The 20,597-nt window shown below is 40.5% G+C and overlaps 1 protein-coding gene across 4 annotated transcripts; it reads right to left on the reverse strand.

The window, feature by feature from the left end:
- Positions 1 to 80: 80 nt before the first annotated feature.
- Positions 81 to 18,706, reverse strand: LOC119502341 (NLR family CARD domain-containing protein 3-like). Of its 4 annotated transcripts, none has more exons than XM_037793257.1 (13): positions 18,682 to 18,706; positions 12,671 to 12,770; positions 12,457 to 12,573; positions 12,259 to 12,372; positions 11,476 to 11,589; positions 10,561 to 10,642; positions 8,456 to 8,684; positions 6,335 to 8,135; positions 6,043 to 6,216; positions 5,525 to 5,695; positions 2,183 to 2,356; positions 2,045 to 2,085; positions 81 to 1,133 (listed from the first exon to the last, which is right to left on the reverse strand). In XM_037793257.1, the coding sequence occupies exons 2-13, from the start codon at positions 12,757 to 12,759 to the stop codon at positions 562 to 564; spliced, it is 3,678 nt and encodes a 1,225-aa protein (XP_037649185.1). In that variant the 5' UTR covers positions 12,760 to 12,770; positions 18,682 to 18,706; the 3' UTR covers positions 81 to 561. The 4 variants fall into 4 exon arrangements, with proteins under 4 accessions (XP_037649185.1, XP_037649183.1, XP_037649184.1 ...); XM_037793255.1 differs by having other exon boundaries at positions 12,671 to 12,793; positions 18,682 to 18,704; XM_037793256.1 differs by having other exon boundaries at positions 12,671 to 12,774; positions 18,682 to 18,703.
- Positions 18,707 to 20,597: the final 1,891 nt, after the last annotated feature.

Consider the following 20,597-nt stretch of genomic DNA (forward strand, 5'->3'; position numbering starts at 1 on the left):
TCCTTGCCAACATTTAGTGTCAGTTTGAAGCGTTATTTAACCTCCTTCATGACGAGCTAGTATGACATGGTTGGTATCGATGGATTCATCAGGTTTTATAGGTTCATGTGGTACCAGTATCTTCACTTTAGATTTTAAACTGAGTCGCTACAACCTCCAGAAGATCGATTGCGTTAATGTGTTATTATGGCATTAACTTTGACAATCCTAGTAAAAAGCCATGTGAATTTCTGTTGCTTTGTTAAAACATTATTTGATTTTGAATATCAGTAACTGCTACATAAATGCATCTAATTAAAACACAGATGTGAATATGTTTACCTTGACATCTTGCATCCAATGATTCGGCAAGATAAATGAAAAAAATAAAATAAAAGAGAAACAAACAGAGACAGGTCCGAGGGTGATATTTGAACCGTACACTCTCATGTCAAAATTTTTTCAAAATGTTACCCAACACAGAATTTATGACTGTGGTAAGTTGAGTTGTGCACGTGTGCATGTGTGTGATTTCATATTGAGTATTCAGTTTCAGAAGCAGTGTGGGTCTTTCTCTCTACGCTACACTGGAGCTGGTTCTTCCTCCTCAAACTTACACAGAGACACTGAAGAACCAGATCCAGAGCTTAACTTAAACCTGAGTACAGGATAGAGGGGATCAGTGAATGTGGTGTTGAAGGTGTGGAGGTGGGTCAGTGTGTCAGAGGAGACTCTGTAGAAGGACAGAACACCAGCAGCCCAGTCCACATACACCCCTACTCTGCCAGCGTCACAGGACGAGTGGATGCCCCGTATGTCTGTTGTTCTCTTATTGTGACAGACGGAGTAACCGGTAACAGAACAGAAGAGACCCCAAGACTTGTCGTTCTCGCCAAGACAACACTCATCACGTTCTCCTTTCCTTTTGATTCCTTTGTATGCCACTCCTATATTAACCCATCCTTTCCACTCCACCTCCCAGTAAGAGCGCCTAGTCAGACCATCTCTACACAGAACCTGCTTCCAGTGGTGAAACCTCTCTGGATGATCGAGGTAAGGCTGAGCCTCTTTCACCTCAGTCACCTTTCTGTTGTCCTCAGACAAAGAGAGCCTCCTGTTCACTGTGTTTGGGTCCAGCGTGAGTTCACAGGCATCTGATGGGGACAATAACACACAACACAGACTTGTTCTGGTTAATTCATGTTTCCTTTGGTGATTCATTAGTTGAAGTTTAACTCTGTTTGTGTGTTGTCTTTGGCTGTATATGTTTTACCTGGATATCTCAAATTATGCTACCTGATTTTGCTCAAATCTGATGGAAAGTTAAGCCATGTTTAGTTTTTCATGTGGTCATTTATAATGTTTTGGTTTAAAAAAATGGAGACATGGAGGCAAATCATCACAAGACTACAACTACTTTAGGTTTAGGCAACAACACTACAACTACTTTAGGTTTAGGCAACAACATTACAACTTCTTTAGGTTTAGGCAACAAAACTACAACTTCTTTAGGTTTAGGTAACAAGACTAAACTACTTTAGGTTTAGACAACAAAACTACAACTTCTTTAGGTTTAGACAATAAAACTACAACTTATTTCAGTTTAGGCAAAAAAACAACAACTTCTTTAAGTTTAAGCTAAAAATACACTTAATAAAGTTAAGGGAAAAACATTGTGTTTGAGGTTAAAATAACTATGAACACAAAGGTTTCAACCAGTTTCACACTGTCTATACGGCACCTGACTTCTGCTTCGCTCCTGTCATAATTACTACGGTCACTAGAGGTCACTGTGGTGTTCTTTTATACCGGGGATCTACCATGTGAATAGATGCTAAAATCTACTAGTGGGTGTAGTAGGCCTCTACTGACCCACATCTATGATGCTTATAGTGACTGATAATGCCTATTCAAAAGCCTGACAACAGTCTAATCAGCTGTTGGTATTGCATTTGAATAATTGGTTAGTAAGCATGGTCTGTTTATAACTCTCGGCAGCTAAGCTGTTGTATATCTATATTAGTTACTTATGACTTTAAGAATATGTCAGGAAAGCTCAACTTACACATGAGGGGTTTCACGCGATGCCTTCCACCATGGTCAACACTGAAGCAGAAGGGACACAAGAAATAATGGGAAAAAATACAGATAGACAAATCCACACACTGGGAATGAGCTGTAATTGTACAGTAATGAAACCTACAGGAGAGTGTCCAGTCTCCAGTGTGGATCCTCCAGTCCAACAGAGAGCAGCCTGACCCCTGAGTCTCCTGGATGATTGTAGCTCAGGTCCAGCTCTCTCAGATGGGAGGGGTTGATGCTCAGAGCTGAGGCCAGAGAGGCACAGCCTTCTTCTGTGACCTGACAGCCTGACAACCTATACATATATGTACAGCGGGTAAAATAAGTATTGAACACGTCACCATTTTTCTCAGTAAATATATTTCCAAAGGTGCTATTGACATGAAATTTTCACCAGATGTTGTTAACAACATACATACAAAGAAACCAAAACAAATTAATTCAGAAATTAAGTTATGTGTAATAATGTGAAATGACACAGGGAAAAAGTATTGAACACATGAAGAAAAGGAGGTGCAAAAAGGCATGGAAAGCCAAGACAACAGCTGAAATCTATCAGTAATTAGAAAGCAATCCGGCCCCTTGTCAGTGCAAATTAATATCAGCTGGTTCAGGCCCAACTGATGGCCTATAAAAAGGTGTGTCACTACCAAGGTGTCACACAAGAAACATCTCATGATGTGTAAGTTGAGCAAAGAGCTCTCTCAAGACCTTCGCAACCTTATTGTTGCAAAACATACTGATGGCATTGGTTACAGACGCATTTCTAAACTTCTGAATGTTCCAGTGAGCACTGTTGGGGCCATAATCCGGATGTGGAAAGAACATCATTTCACCATAAATTGGCCACGACCAGGTGCTCCTCGCAAGATTTCTGACAGAGGAGTGAAAAGAATTATCAGAAGAGTTGTCCAAGAGCCAAGGACCACTTGTGGAGGGCTTCAGAAAGACCTGGAATTAGCAGGTACAATTGTTTCAAAGAAATCAATAAGTAATGCACTCAACCGCCATGGCCTGTATGCACGCTCACCACGCAAGACTCCATTGCTGAAGAAAAAGCATGTCGAAGCTCGTTTAAAGTTTGCTGCACAACATTTGGACAAGCCTGTGAAATACTGGGAGAATATAGTCTGGTCAGATGAGAGCAAAATTGAACTCTTTGGATGCCATAATACACACCATGTTTGGAGGACAAATGGCACTGCACATCACCCTAAAAACACCATACCAACAGTGAAGTTTGGAGGTGGGAACATCATGATGTGGGGCTGCTTTTCAGCATCCGGTACTGGCAAACTTCACATAATTGAAGGACGGATGAATGGAAAAATGTACCGAGACATTCTTGATAAAAATCTGCTGCCATCTACCAGGATGATGAAGATGAAACGAGGGTGGACATTTCAGCAAGACAATGATCCCAAACACACAGCCAAGGAAACTCTCAATTGGTTTCAGAGAAAGAAAATAAAGCTGCTAGAATGGCCCAGCCAATCACCTGACTTGAATCCAATTGAAAATCTATGGAAAGAACTGAAGATCAGAGTTCATAGAAGAGGCCCACGGAACCTTCAAGATTTGAAGACTGTTTGTGTGGAAGAATGGGCCCAAATCACCCCTGAGCAATGCATACGACTAGTTTCTCCATACAGGAGGCGCCTTGAAGCTGTCATTACCAACAAAGGCTTTTGTACAAAGTATTAAATAAATATCAGTAAGCGTGTTCAATACTTTTTCCCTGTGTCATTTCACATTATTACACATAACTTCATTTCTGAACGTATTTGTTTTGGTTTCTTTGTATGTATAGATAACTTGGGTTGTTACCAACATCTGATGAAAATTACATGTTAATAGCACCTTTGGAAATATATTAACTGAGAAAAATGGTGACGTGTTCAATACTTATTTTACCCGCTGTATAATAGACATATACACACATGTGTAACATGAAATATTTTCTAACTAGTGGCCTATATCTTCAGTTAGTTGTGATAATATGCTATACTGTTAATGGACAAATGTTCAACAATAAAAACAACTGACTTGGTGATCAAATTAGCATTTTTAATTCTCCAATCAATATGTCCTATGAATTGTATACATCCCTTTTGACAATTCAGATCTCAATATGTCAAAGAAATGAATACTGTAACAACACCAAAGGTCTCTGACCATAATAGCGGTCCCTTGAGGCTGTAATGCTCATTAAAAACTAGAAAACCAATCACTGGATCATTGAAAAATGCAGCAAAAACTTGGATTTACAGCTGGATTACAAAGTAGCTCTGCAGCCTATGGATGTAGCCGCGTAGCCAACACCATAGCTGAAGTGCAGCACCTCAAAACTGTAACTCTACGTTGGGTTGGTTGTGGCTATGGAGATACAGTACCATGTGGAGCCCACAATAACTGTGACTAGTCAGCTTCGGCTGCTTATGGTTTTTCTCTACAAGTTTCCAATGCCGGTAGACATTGTTGAGCAACACAAATCTAGCAAAGACAACTCCACTGCAGACCTTCTGCTCACTGTTTCCCCTCTCTCTATCACTGTGAAAAGGGAATATTACACCAGTTTTAGCTTCCCTTCATTGGCTGCCAATCAATGTCAGATGCGACCACCCCTTCTTACCTTATACTCCAATCAGGACTCTCTGCTCTCAGAATATAGGACTCCAGCCAGCAGGCCAAAGGGCCTTTTACTATCATACCACCTTCTTATCGAATAACCTCCCGATGAACATCAGACAGTCAGATTCTGTCCCCCCCCCCATAGAGTAATATATGCATCTTAACAGATAGCTCAGGTTGAGGCTTGTTTTTCAAAATAAAAGCCCTTAACATTCACTGTATCTTAGGAAACTACAAATGGACTTAGTTTTTCAAAATAATATTGCTTATATTACAACTCTTGTCAGTTCTTAGACTTCAGCTGATGTTTTATCCTTATTTCAACGAAGACAATTAAAGAACATCTCAACTCCTTCTCAGGACACTTAAACTCTTAAATCTTGCTCTAAAACTCCCATTTGAACCATTCTTTCATTGCTCACTCTATATTTTGCATCCTTCATCCTTTCCCCAACTATTCATACTGCATCAGCTGCTTTTTCACGCATTTTCAAAATCTCATCTACTGATTCATACTCCATCCAAACCTTAAGATATTTCACATCTTTCATACATTATTGGTATTATTCAACTTTTCAATGACATACAAATTCATACAAATTAATCCATTATCAATTTTACAACTATTCCTACTACTTGTTCTGTCATATTTAAGCAAGCAATTCAGTGTAGCCTCAGCTTTTCAGCATCCAGCATTCACTTTCTCTAGTTCCTATTGGTAGCGGGTTGAGTCAAACCACATCTATGAAAAGGCAAAACTGTGGATGCCAATACAGTTGACCCAAAGATCTGCTTTATTGATCATGTATTGAATTAGTTTGTGACTACTGACCATAGAGTTTTCAGTCTACATTGAGGACTCGCCAGCCCAGCAGACAGCAGCTTCACTCCTGAATCCTGCAGGTCGTTGTTACTCAGGTCCAGCTCTCTCAGACTGGAAGACTGCGAGCTGATTGAGGCCAGAGCTTCAGAGCTTTTCTCTGACAAGTTACAGCCTCTCAACCTGATGAGGAAAACACAAATCAGTCACAGGAAGTACACAACACTTCTTTAATCTCTTTTTTAGAAACAATGTGACGATATAATTAACTTGTCGAGTTACATATCCTCAAATGTTTACTGAAGGCTTTGACCCCTGGCAACAAAAAATAGATTCTTTAAATTAATTGTATATGAACTCAAACGAACCAACCAACATCATCAGACAAGTATAATTGTCCAATAAGAATTAAATTCCTAGTGATACTGAGTCAAACACATCTGTGAAAAGGCAAAACTGTGAATACCTAAACACTTGCTCAAAAGATCTGCTTTACTAATCATGTATCGAAATCATTCATGACTACTGACCGTAGAGTTTCTAGTCTACAGTGTGGACTCCGCAGTCCAACAGACAGCAGCTTCACTCCTGAATCCTGCAGGTCATTGTTACTCAGGTCCAGCTCTTTCAGATGGGAGGACTTGGATTCAAGAACATGGGCCAGAGCTTCACAGCTTCTCTCTGACAGCTTACAGTCTCTCAGGCTAAAGCAGCATTAGTGACAGAAAACTTGCTGAAAACTTTGAAAATGCTAGTATTTTATCACAAGAAAAAAATATTACATTAAATATAGTATGTCTGCCCATTTATCAGTGTACCTACCAGGATATTCTCGAAGATTTGACCACGGGCAACAGCCTCAGGAGACCTTCCTCTGAAGCAGAGTACTTCCTCAAGTCAAACACGTCCAGGTCTTTTTCTGATGACAGTAAGATGAAGACCAGAGCTGACCACTGAGCCGGAGAGAGTTTGTCTGTGGAGAGACTTCCTGAACTCAGGTACTGCTGTATCTCCCCCACTAGAGAATGGTCATTGAGCTCATTCAGACAGTGGAACAAGTTGATGCACCTCTCTGGACATGGATTCCTCCTGATCTTCTTCTTGATGTATTTGACTGTTTCCTGATAGTTCTGTAAACTGCCTCTTGAGGGTGTCATCAGTTTTTGCAAAAGGGTCTGGTTGGCCTCCAGTGAGAAACCCAGGAGGAAGCGAAGAAACAAGTCCAGATGTCCATTTGGACTCTGTATGGTCTTGTCTACAGCACTTTGGTAGAGCGGATTTACCTTTGATTTGTCCCACAATGGAGACCAGCAGGATGCTGATTGCTGTTCTGACAGCAGGTTGACACCAGTGTTGATGAATGTCACAAAGACATACAGAGCAGCTAGAAACTCCTGAATACTGAGATGGACAAAGGAGAACACCTTGTCCTGGTACAGTCCTCTCTCCTCTTTAAAGATCTGTGTGAACACTCCTGAGTAGACTGAGGCTGCTCTGATATCGATTCCACACTCTGTCAGGTCGGACTCATAGAAGATCAGGTTGCCTTTCTGCAGCTGCTCAAAAGCCAGTTTTCCCAGAGACATGATGATCTTGCTGGTCTCGGTCTTCCAGAGTGGATCTGTCTCAGCTCCTCCACGATACTTGACATTCCCTACTTTGGACTGAACTACCAGGAAGTGGATGTACATCTCAGTCAGGGTCTTGGGTAACTCCCTATTCTCACCTGCTCTCAACACATGGTCTAGAACTGAAGCAGAGATCCAGCAGAAGACCGGGATGTGGCACATGATGTGGAGGCTTTGTGATGTCTTGATGTGGGAGATGATTCTGCCGGCCTGCTCCTCCTCTCTGAATCTCTTCCTGAAGTACTCCTCCTTCTGTGGGTTGGTGAACCCTCTGACCTCTGTCACCATGTCAACACACTCAGGAGGGATCTGATTGGCTGCTGCAGGTCGTGTGGTTATCCAGAGGCGAGCAGAGGGAAGCAGTTTCCCCCTGATGAGGTTTGTCAGCAGCACATCCACTGAGGTGGACTCTGTTACATCAGTCAGGATCTCGTTGTTGTGGAAGTCCAGAGGAAGTCGACATTCATCCAGACCGTCAAAGATGAACACAACCTGGAACTCTTCAAACCTGCAGATTCCTGCTTCTTTGGTTTCAGTAAAGAAGTGATGAACAAGTTCCACCAAACTGTACTTCTTCTCTTTCAGCACATTCAGCTCTCTGAAAGTGAATGGGAATGTGAACTGAATGTCCTGGTTGGCTTTGTCTTCAGCCCAGTCCAGAGTGAACTTATGTGTTAGGACTGTTTTCCCGATGCCAGCCACTCCCTTTGTCAGCACTGTTCTGATTGGTTGAGGATCTCTGCCAGGTAATGGTTGGAAGATGTCTTTACATTTGATCATAGTTTCTGGTCCTGATGGTTTCCTGAATGCTGTTTCAATCTGTCTGATCTCATGTTCGTCATTGACCTCTCCACTTCCTCCCTCTGTGATGTAGAGCTCTGTGTAGATGTCATTCAGGAGTGTGGGGTTTCCTGCTTTAGCGATTCCCTCAAACAAACACTGGAACTTCTCTTTCAGGTTACTTTTGAGTTTTTGCGACACTTCACTAACAGTTCCTACACAGAGAAACAACAAATTAAACTGTATGAGCATTATAGTCATTTTGGGGCAAAAAAACCCAGCATGAACTAACTCTGGGATTCAGCTCACCCGTGTTGGACATAGATCTTTGGTTACATATACAACTGGGGATGATTTTTTACTCTTAGTGCACACCACTGTGCTCAACCATTTTACATGATTATCCATTGAGATTGTGCTCATTATTTATGATATCATCATATTTTTAAATAAAAATCTTGACCAACCCTGTAGGGTCGTCACATTTTGCGACCATTTTCCCGTTCTATCATTTTAAACCTGTACAAAAACGTACTGCTCTGCAGAGAGTCAGCCAGCTCGTCCTGCTTCATTCTCCTCAAGAAGTGCAGTGTGATCTTCAGAAGGGCCCATCGGCTGCTCTTCCTCTGTTCTTCCTCTTTACCATCCACCACCTCCTCATCCTTCCTCTGCCTCTCTGAGCACTCTCGGTAATCTGGACTAAGAACTCCCTGGAACTTCTTCAGCTCAGTCTTCACAAAAGTGATGATGTTTTCCTCCAGAAGCTGAAATAATATGTAAAATATTAATTTTCATGTGGAATTTATGAGACAAAATAAGGATCCAAAGTCATCTAAACCCCTGATATTTGCAGAGCTAGAAGGGACTTTTATTTGTCAGGCCGCCAGAAACACTCAGATTTGGAATTAATGCTCAGGTTACTCTGAGTCGGCTTGATGTGTAAACAGGCAATATGTTTGCCATATCAACTTTAAAAGGCCATTATATGTCTGACATACACCGATCAGCCATAACATTATGACCACCTGCCTAATATAGAGTAGGTCCCCCTTTTGCCACCAAAACACCCCTGACCCGTGGAGGCATGGACTCCTCTAGACCTCTGAAGGTCTGCTGTGGTATCTGGTACCAAGCCGTCAGTAGCACATCCTTTAAGTCCTGGAAGTTGCGAGGTGGGGCCTCCGTGGAACCTCACGGGTACCCTGACCGGTCTGCGGCTACGCAGCCCCATACACAACACACTGCGATGCACTGTGTGTTCCTACACCTTTCTATCAGAACCAACATTAACTTTTTCAGCAGTTTGAGCTCCAGTAGCTCTTCTATTGGATCAGACAACACGGGCCAGCCTTCGCTCCCCACGTCAATGAGCCTCGGGTCTGACCCTGTCGCCGGTTCACCGGTTTTCCTTCCTTGGACCACTTTTTGTAGGTCCTGACCACTGCAGACCGGGAACATCCCGAAAGAGCTGCAGTTCTGGAGATGCTCTGACCCAGTCATCTAGACAGCACTATCTGGCCCTTGTCAAAGTCACTCACATCCTTACGTTGGACCATTTTTTCTGCTTCCAACACAAAGTTCAAAGTTCAAAATGTTCACTTGCTGTCTAATATATCCCCCCCACTGTCAGGTGCCATTGTAACGAAATAATCAATGTTATTCACTTCACCTGTCAGTGGTCTTAATGTTATGGCTGATCAGTGTATATATCACATGTAATGTTTTCAGCTTGTTGTTGAGCTCTTGGAAATTCCAGAAGCTTTGGTTTTGGAAAGGTCATAAAAAAACCTACAAACACTCTACACCCTTCAATCTGCTCCTTATATATTGCTCTAATGAAAGCCCGTACTGTTTCAGCATTCTAAGGAGTCCAAAACCGGAGAGGCCTGTCATTCCTAATACTGTGATTGGACAATTCCTGTTAGGGGAGGGAATTGAGCAAATGTTAACCCTTTCTCCTGCAAAATTATGTTCCCATAAAACTAAACTGCATTCTCGATTACATTTCGAGGGAAACATATTTTTTTCCAGATTACAGTTACAGTTTTAAACAGTTTTAATAAACAAGAGGTTCAACATCATAAATTTAAACAAACCAATAAACTACTTGGTTAGGTTTAGGCAACAAAACTAAACATCACAGTTTGGCTTAAAATGTTATTAAGCTATGGACGTAAATTAAAATAAGTGAACGTTGACTTTTCGTTTCACAATCAGCAGTCTCCTGGGAGGAAGTCCTGTGTTTGCTTGACCCATCCAGCACCCCAGCCTCCTCCTGATGCGGACTTCCACGATTACAATCGTACTTATGATATGTCAAAAACAAATGTAATCTGAAACGTAATGCAGTTCTGTTGTATGGGAACATAATTTTTAGGAAACAGGGCTGGCAAATGCTCAATTCATATTTTTGGATCAATATTGGAGTCATTTTCCATTTGATGTTTTGTTTTTTTTCTTGATTGCTAACCCGGAATTTTTTACTTTTGCCCTGCAGCATCTTCATAGCAGAGATGTGGTCAAGCCTGTGTGAAACAAGACTTAATGTCTATCTGTCATGAATTAAAAATGCATTGATATGAAAAGTGTTGCATGAAGGTAATAATGATTATTTTTCAATTATTTAGACAATGTACACACCATAAATATGGAGGCCAGATCTGCTTCATTGTGCTCATGGTCAGAGTGACTGATGGTAACCTCGGACCTCTCCTGGTGGACTCTATGGAGAAAACACACTCCTATCATCCTATCATTTACCCAACAAAACTGTATGCAAAAGAAGTGTCTTCAAATGTGGCACACACGCACACGCTATGATGAGGTGAACTAAACACGAGTCCCAAATCGCATACTAAACACTACATAACCAATATGTGCACTAAATATAAACAGTAGTATGTATCTTTTCAGATGCATTGAGTAGTAATTTACGTCGTCACTTCCTGAAAGCCTCCTTGCCGGTTGGAGACATGTAACCATGGTAACCCGTGCCAACCTCATGTGACCAAAATGACGGTTTGTGGAAATCAAAGTCTGAACTAATTTAACAAATGTGAAAGAAATCTTATACTTACTCTTAAATCGAAACGTTATTGACGTTACAGAGCTGTCCCTCAACGTCACTACCGCATTGCATTGTGGGATATTTATGACGCCGTAGTGTCCAGCGTTTGCATATTTTAGTATTTTACTGGAAATAGTATGCAATTTGCGTACTATTGGTTTCATACTAAGGTTTCGTACATACTAAAACATCTCACTTACTGTTTTGGTGAATTTCGGACTCAACCGAGGTGAACTCCAGTAGAAATGCTGCTCTGAGATTTGAATTTGATGTTTCTGAAGGTGAAACTTAGCTGCCAAATTAAGTCAACTGAGTGTGACAACACTCACCTTTGTCCGGTAGAGTGGTGCCCCTGTTCGAAGGCTTCATAGAGTTGTCACTTCTAATAGATACATAGTTGGGTACAGGGGAGTCTGGTCTCTCCTGCTGGACTCTTTTTTTTATTGTGTTACTTAGTGTTTTTAATCATGTATTTAAGACATTTTCACCTCTGTTCTGTATAGTGATTTCCATCTCTAAAGGTTAAGGGTTCGGCAATGGAGTGGTCGCTCTTCATAGACACCCCGCTGGGTACAGGGGAGTCTGGTCTCTCCTGCTGGACTCTGATAGAAATATAGAAAGGATCACCATTTAAAATGTGTTGTTAGGGCCCGAGCACTTCGTACCAGGGACCCAACAGTGTCTCCGGTACGAAGTGCAAGGAAACCTATTGTTTTTGCTAAGATTATTTTTCCGCTGTGAGATCACATTTTTGAGGCACACTAAGGATGCACGAAAATTGGAATACGCATCAGAATTGGCGAAAATTGCAATGTTCTGTAGTGATTTGGCTCGGGTGTCTCCATCGGGCTCCATAGCGCCGTCTAATGTGTGGAAGGCCATAGTTTGGACAAAGTTAATCCTATATTCATGAAATTTGGTAGACACATCCTGACATGTTTAATAAGAGTCTTGGCCTGAAGACTTATACATTCCATTATTGAGCTATGGTGATAGCGCCACGTAATGGCAACATGAAATAGTTGTATACTGCCACCCACCCTCATAAAAGTGCCTTTTAAGGATGCCCCTTAAGTTCTCAATAGGTCATTTGCAAAGCCATGCGCTCCACACAGAAAATACCCTCTAACTGTTGCGTGCAGTGTCTGACTTTCATGGAAATGAACGGCAGCGGGTACCCCCGATGTGTGCAAAACGTTCAATGCTGCTTGCAGCTTTAATTTTGATGGTTTTACTTAGTGTTTTTAATCATGTATTTAAGACATTTTCACCTCTGCTCTGTAGAGTGATTTCCATCTCTAAAGGTTAAGGGTTCGGCAATGGAGTGGTCGCTCTTCATAGACACCCCACTGGGTACAGGGGAGTCTGGTCTCTCCTGCTGGACTCTGATAGAAATACAGAAAGGATCACTATTAAAATATCTTGTTTTGATTGTTACCTAGTGTTTTTAATATTTAAGACATTTTCACCTCTGCTCTGTAGAGGGATTTCTGTCTCTAAAGGTTAAGGGTTCGGCAATGGAGTGGTCGCTCTTCATAGACACCCCGCTGGGTACAGGGGAGTCTGGTCTCTCCTGCTGGACTGGGCTTTAGCAGAAAACACAGATACATTTTTACTGTGATTAATAGTGAGGTTTAATGATTTCATATCTCAGCTTTCACATGGAAAACAGCTTCATCTCACCTCTTGGCTTTGGTCTGGCTGCCATGTTCCACAGAGAGAGAGACTTTAGAAGGTTGGACATCGTCCTCTTTCTCCTCACACAGATCCATATTGAGTGGACCTGTCTTACAGCAACACACTGGCCTGATTTATTACAGTAAGGTAGTTGTGAGTGGAATGCAAAACACAGTATATATATTGCATGATGGAGTGTAATAACATAAAACACTCTTTAGAAAAGTGTGTATGTACATTGGTATATTAATGTGTAAATGTATATATGCATAAAATGATGCACATCACTGTATACATTTCTTTATAATAATATATATATATATATATATATATATATACAGTATATATATATATATATATATGTTGAAACAGAGGTTTGCTATGTTTTGAAGCATCTCTCATTGGCAACAACAACAAAAGTTTTAATGTATTTAATATGAAATGTGAAATTATAATAATCCCCTGGTGGCAATAATGTAGTAGGTTTCCATTTCCTGAATACTTGTTATCAGGGTCTGAAATTAACTTTTTCCACTTCCTGCCACTTTTGAAGTCTCTGCGCTAAACGAAGTCATATGATTTTAGATCTGATGTCATTCAATGTTCGATATATTTTACATAAAAAACATTATATACATGGTAAATAACAGTGTTCAAATTACACTGCGGAGGGAGGGTAGTGTCCACAGTACTATACTGTACTTTGTTTTCGTCATCTATAGTGGTTATTTGCATAAAAACACACAATTCAAATGATTATGATTATTTAAATATTTGCTTTGATTAAAAACAATTTTGGCAAGCTGCTTCGAGCTAGTGTTAGGAAGTTAAACAGGTCATAATTCTCTCTCTAATATCTATTTTATATTGCTGTGAAAACATCTCCATCAAACAACTGGATTTATTCAAGTTTCTCGCCAAAAACGTAATTTTACGAGATTATATTTGTACACATCATGATAATGTTGTAATTTACCTTCGCCCAATAGTAATTTTTCCTGAGCAGACAGTGAACGTCTCATAACATTAGCTAAATGGCACCTCCGTTAACGTAAGCAGCTCCGTTATTTATCCAGTCAGGACTGAGCTGCTAATGGCTGCTAACAGCTAACGTTACTAATTCTCCTCCTGCTGATTTCAACACAGGTTTGTTGTTCACAGTGTCGCTTTATCAGGAAATAATAGGGTGCATCCTCTCAGGTTTAGTAGCACCACGCTTACAGAGTGCTTTTTTCTCTCCGCCGTGTCGCCGGTCCAAAACAAACTGAAAGATGATACAGCATGCGTACGCGTCATTCTGCAGCGTAACTGTTAGAAAGTATCAATAAGAGAAATCAATAGACACGGAGGCATGAAATGCCAAGGAATTGGACAACTACGGTTCTCTATTCCATCATTTTCCCTGCCTGCCAAAGTGGCGGATGTCCTGATGATTTCACCCGCCACTGCCAACAATTTACCCGCATTTGGCAGATGCTAATTTCAGACCCTGCTTGTATACCATAATGTTGACCATAACTGATTCTTGCTTGATAATTAACCAGTGGCTGTTTGTGTTGCATTTGCGTGTTTTGTACATATAATATTAGCTTGATTTCTTTCTATGATATACAGTTCTGTATATAACATGGAAGTTTCAAATCACTTCTCTGATTTAAAGGTCCAGTATGTAGGATCTGGTGGTATCTGTGAGGTTAGGAGATGCAACCAGCTGAAGCGTCTACTGTGTGCCAAGCGTGTTGGAGAGCTACGCTGGCCGACCAGAAAACGTGAATGTTCCTCTCTAGAACCATGTGGAGCAGAGCCGGTGCTTATAGAGTGTGTGTGTACATGGGAAGTGAGTGGTGAAGCAAGAGAGAGAGAGAGAGAAAGAGAGAGAGTGGCGGCGACGGGAGCGAGTAACGTTATCGACTCCGGCCCAAGCAGGAAAAGTTAACAGAGGTTGGTTTGTCCGTTCTGGGCTCCTGTAGAGATATGGAGGACTCCGTGGAGAGGACCTGCTCCCTATGGAGATATGAAGGACTCATTCTAAGGTAACGAAAACACAACGACTCTTACTATCAGGTGATTATACACTAATGAAAACATACTTATTATGCAGCACCTCTTTTCCCCTTCTGTCTGCCCCAAGACTCCAGGAAGTGCGCCGGTCGTCGATCCCAACTTTCATAGCGGCCAAACGGCGATACTACAACTTCCATGTCCGTCACGTGATGCCATTGGGCCCAAAAATACATTTTCCCATAGACTTACATTGGGAAAGAGACGTTTGTAACTCAGAGGATCATTTTTTTTTAGGTGAATCAACTCCCCAGTACGAACACTCTAATAGCCATTTTTTTTTTTTAATTTAGTTTTAAAAGTTGTAAAACGCACTAATAGCTGAATCCAGAGTTATTTCCTTTCTTCCGTTCATGTGAATGAGACCCAGACCGAGGCTGGAACGCAAGCCGTGACGATGGCGTGACGTTGGGACCCCGTGACCGAGTCATGTGACCGAGTCATGTGACCGAGCGGACGCTACTGCGCATGTCCCATCTGCCCAAGATCCAGGTACTTTTCCAGACAGAAGTTGAGCCATTTTTCTTCATGCTTCACTGAGCAACTTTCATAGGAATGAACGAGGCCAATGCTGGATCCAGTTCTGTTTATACATCCATGGTCTGCTCCACGAAAAGCCCAGTCTGCTCCCTGTCTGTTCTGATTGGTCAGCTGGCCCACTGCTGTGACTGGTCAACCGAACCAAACTCTGCTCCAGCTCTAGCTTTGTTTCAGGGCAAGCCAAACAAGCTGCAAGTCAGGTATTTTGCATATGCGTTACTTGGTGACATCACCACGTCACAGAAGAAAAGGCAGGACTTCAAGCGAGGTGTTTCAGGCAGTTTAGAATCAGTGTTTCTGTGGGGAAACTTCTTTGGCCTGGACGTTGGGCTTTGTAACTGCAGACCTTTTATATGCACAAAAAGCTACTACAGTATATAACACACTAAGAGGGAGCACTAGAACTGGCACTTAAACTCTTCCATAAAACCATAATAATAGTTCCCGTTTGCAGTGTTTTTGAACCCTTCATCATTTTAGTTCAGTTACAAGCTAAACTGTCATCACAGTTTAACTTGTAAGTAATGGTGGATGTTTGCACACACTACTACCCGACTACATAGCTGCTACGTGGCGGGGTAGCAGCGCTTGCATATACGTTTTTTTGTTTCAAAATAAAAAATATTACAGCAAAGCCAAAACTGATTTTAAATCCCATTTCAATGATCTCATGGTTAAGGTATTTTCATCTGTAGTAGTATTTTGATAGTATTATATGTTTTTAAATTCATTTTATTTCATTTTTTTTTTTATATTTCAGAGATTCCTCAGCATACCACTAGAGGGAGCACGCGTACCACCCGTGGTACACGTGCCATAGTTTGAGAACCACTGCTCTATGGTCTCCACATCAGTAAGAGATAGCAGAACTGTTCATGATGCTGTGACATTAAGGCGCTGCTTACAACCGTCTTCAGTCCAGTTTAGACTCTTTCTACTTTAAGCTGTTTTGTTCAGTTCAGTAAATTCGGCTCAGAAACCACCTACTACTGAGGTATTCATTATAAGGAATACATAAACCAGTTCCCTGTTGTATGGTTTTGTCTTAGAATACAAAATACTGTTCATTTCTTTCTCTTAGAATTTAGAAGAATTGTTTTTTTTTTATCAACCCTAATTGTCTTAATTGAGGCCCAAGGGCAACTTACACATCTGTTGTGGGAAAAGAGAAAGAGTGCACACTCTGTTTGTTGTTGGGTTCATTCAAATATTTGACCTGAGGCTGCTAACACACACATTCCCCCAACATCACTGTCAAACAGTCCAAGCCTCAGTATGACCTGAAACTAGTGCAGGGGTCAGCAATCTTTACTTTTATTACTAAGAGACATTTTTGGCCAAAAAATAGATCAAAACAATCTGTCTGGAGGTAACACCACCTACTAAGTCTAATGCAGTGAGGACCCAGGTGCCAACGAGAGGCGGGACACTGAAGAATGGTCTTGAAGACATTTGGCTGGAAGCTCTTCTCAGCAGGAGCTTCCAGTGTGTTTGTTCTGGAAACGTCTTTCAATTACTTTTTTTGTTGTTTGCTAATTTCTTGCCGCAGAAAGCAAAGAAATATGTCCATGCACTATTAAATTCTCCATTTTCCTCTGAGACTTTTTTATTTATTTATTTGGAAACCTGCTGTAGCTAGGGAAACTAAAGACTAGCCAACACTGTTGAGGATCAGCAAAATGAGAGGATAAGTGGCGGACCGGAGACGTACGTAGGCTATGACACACTGTTTAGTTGACTGAAATGTTAAAACTGATTTTATTATTCAGTGTAGAGGCTAAGGATGTACGATCTGACAATGTTTCATTAATCAGCTGTAGGCCTCATTGTGTGAACGTGACTGGGATCATTCTGTTATGTGGAAGGAAACATCCGACTGGACTTAAAAATTGGTTTCATAACTTTGTAAAACAAAATGTAACACATAAATATATGATAACATAGCATAAATTTGTTGAAGTATTATTTAGTATTAAATTAATAACTCGTACACCAACAACTTGGCAAAAGAATCTTCAAAATGAACAGGAATTACTATTCAGGTGTAAACCTTTTCAATGCAGCAACAAACTGATAAAAACTTAAACAGGAATTATAATTCCACTATATAATGTGTATAGTATATAAACATAGAAGTGAATTTAATGGATCGGCCCATTGTCACCGATAACCGATCCAGCTGTTTGAGTCAGTATCGGCCTGATATCTGATCCAGTGTTGGTATCAGTACATCCCGAGTATGTATAGGCTACACATTTTTGCAATTGGAGAATGTAAGAATCACTTTAGGCCTACAACAATGATTAATGAATGTTAAAAAATAATCATTATTCATTTCTATATCATTTTTTGTCGAAGCCACTGGAGAGGGGCTCCAGAGCCGCAGGTTGGAGAGCCCTGAACTAGGGTGTCTTTGGGGAAGTGGCCAGTCTGTGGGTTCTACCAGGTGTCCACTAGGTGGTGCACATTAACTACAGGGAGCTCAGCAGTGGAGAAATGTTCTGCACAGAGGTGGAGAAATCTGGGTTGCTCTCAAGGCTGCACTCGAGGCGAAATACTAAAAAAGAATATTAGAAAATAACAGAGTAGGCTGATTATTATAATTATTACTATTATTATTATTATTGATTTTATTTTATTCTTTTAATCACTGGGTTTTATTACCAATCTTATGTATGTTATGCAATCTATGTATTCTATTTCATTTTATTGTTACATTTATCTCATCTTATCTTTTATAATGTGTATTTTAATGCTTTAAATAAAGTTGCCCTGCCTTGCCTCAAATTCAAATACAGAGTGATAACTATGAACTAAACTAAGCTCATTAACACCAACTAATGTTAGGATATTCATATTTTCAACCAATACAGCCACAAAGCACATGTAAAGTATCTCTTTTATTCTATTTTATTTGATTAAAATTTCATTATTTTAATACAACTTGCTTATTTTGTGTAGTTTCATCATTTTTATTTATTTATTTTATTGTTATTTTTATTTCCTTGTATTTTATTTTTATTTTATTATCTTAAATACCCATCTCTTATTGCTTTCTTATTCAGTGAACTTTTATCTTGGTTGTTTTGTGCATTAGTCTCTAAATCCTCTAAGTCGTCTGCCCAGCACTTTGAATGGCATTTGACTTGTTTGAAAGGTGCTATATAAATAAAGTTTGATTGATTGATTGATGTATTTTTCAGGTTATAGCACTTTTAAATTAACAGTTACAGCAAAAAAGTGTTTTACGTAAATGCATAAAATAAATAAAAAGAAACTGGACTATTAAACATAACAAATAATGACAGGAATAGAAGAAACTAAATATATTCAACACGGTAAACTAGAAAGGTAAAGGATAGAAGATGGTAAGGATCAATAAAAGAGTAAAAAAATCAAATTCACATGAGACTTACTTTGTCAGCCCGAGTATCTGGGAGTTTCTTCTCCTCTGTGGTGTACAGTATACTGACAGGAAGTTCCCTAAAGAGCAATAAGAGAAGTGTGCTGCTGCCACTTTCATTTCCTTCTTTGTCAGCAAAAACAGACCACAGACGTCACATGGACGGAAAGAAACTGTAAGAAATAAATATTCCAACTTTACACCATAAACAGACATGTCACATTATATTCCCCCAATGCAAAGACACTCAATTACAAGGAAAAGTCCTGGATTAGAAATGAAAGTAGAATGAAGTATGATCAGCAACATGTATTCAAAAGTCAAAATACTCTCTGAGTTCATTTAAGATGATGTTTCCTCCAAAAGTCTCTTTTCTTTACTTGATTTCTCTTCTAAAGTGGCCACTTTGTTTCTCTTGTGTTAAACGACAGAACCATGCTGAAGATTGTTACAACAAGTCGGCCTCATTAACCCTCTGATACCCACTATAGACCCGTTTCACTCTTTTTTAGGGGGGTTCAGGGGGTCTTTAGGGGGGTCCAAGAGGTCTTTAGGGGGGGTCCAGGGGTCTTTAGGGGGGTCCAAGAGGTCTTTAGGGGGGTACAGAGGGTCTTTAGGGGGGTCCAGGAGGTCTTTAGGGGGTCCAGGGGGTCTTTAGGGGGGTCCAGGGGGTGTTTAGGGGGATCCAGGGGGTCTTTAGGGGGGTCCAGGGGATCTTTAGGTGGAGATAGCAGATCAACAGTAGATGTCACATAGAAGTGGTGTACATCATCTGAAAGCTGGAACCTTGAGATTAAATTGAGATGCACTGTGTGTCAAGTTGTTCTAGTTATTAATAAGAAATAAAACATAATTAATTAATTAATTAATTAATTAATTAATTAATTAATTTTAAAATAAATTGTGGAAGTGTATAAGGGTTTAGAACATTATGATAGAACTTTGTGATGTCATCCCCATGCTCTATTATGTCTCATAAGTTGTTTCTGGGTTGAAACCATTTGTTCCACAGATTTGGTGCTAAATTTAACCATTTTTTACCACTGGAGAATTGATCAAAATGACCAATAATCCCTCCAAAATACCACATTAAGACACCAAGACCTTGAGGAACACCATAGAAAGAGTCATGCTGTGATTTGGGATCAAAAACCTTTGACATTCGGAGATTTCTGCATTTTTCGGTGATTGGATGGCGAGCACTTGTGTTGTGTGCTCAGAAACCCCCTTATTGTTAATCTAGCTAGCCAAGCCATCCATCCTCTGAATGCTCTAGGTCTCTAGTTTGATCCATCCATCCTCTGAATGCTCTAGGTCTCTAGTCTGATCCATCAATCCTCTGAATGCTCTAGGTCTCTAGTCTGATCCATCCATCCTCTGAATGCTCTAGGTCTCTACTCTGATCCATCCATCCTCTGAATGCTCTAGGTCTCTAGTTTGATCCATCCATCCTCTGAATGCTCTAGGTCTCTAGTCTGATCCATCAATCCTCTGAATGCTCTAGGTCTCTAGTTTGATCCATTCATCCTCTGAATGCTCTAGGTCTCTAGTTTGATCCATCCATCCTCTGAATGCTCTAGGTCTCTAGTTTGATCCATCCATCCTCTGAATGCTCTAGGTCTCTAGTTTGTGGCTGTAAAGTTTCATGAGGCTGTGATTATCCTAGAGGTCACCACAGGTCATTTTATACAGGGAGGTCAATGAAATGTCTCCTATGGGGACTAACATCATCACACATGAACACAGTTGGGCTCATTGGATCCACCAGAGTCTCAGCTTTACAGTGAGACCCAATTGATGGAATTCAACACTGTTTAGGGACCCCAGTATTCAGAAATATTCAAACACATCATTTTAGAATAGGAGACAACAACACACTTATACTGCATGTGATTATCATAAAGTGGGCATGTCTGTAAAGGGGAGATC

This window comes from Sebastes umbrosus, chromosome 14, assembly GCF_015220745.1.
Source record: "Sebastes umbrosus isolate fSebUmb1 chromosome 14, fSebUmb1.pri, whole genome shotgun sequence".
Lineage (NCBI taxonomy): Eukaryota > Metazoa > Chordata > Actinopteri > Perciformes > Sebastidae > Sebastes > Sebastes umbrosus.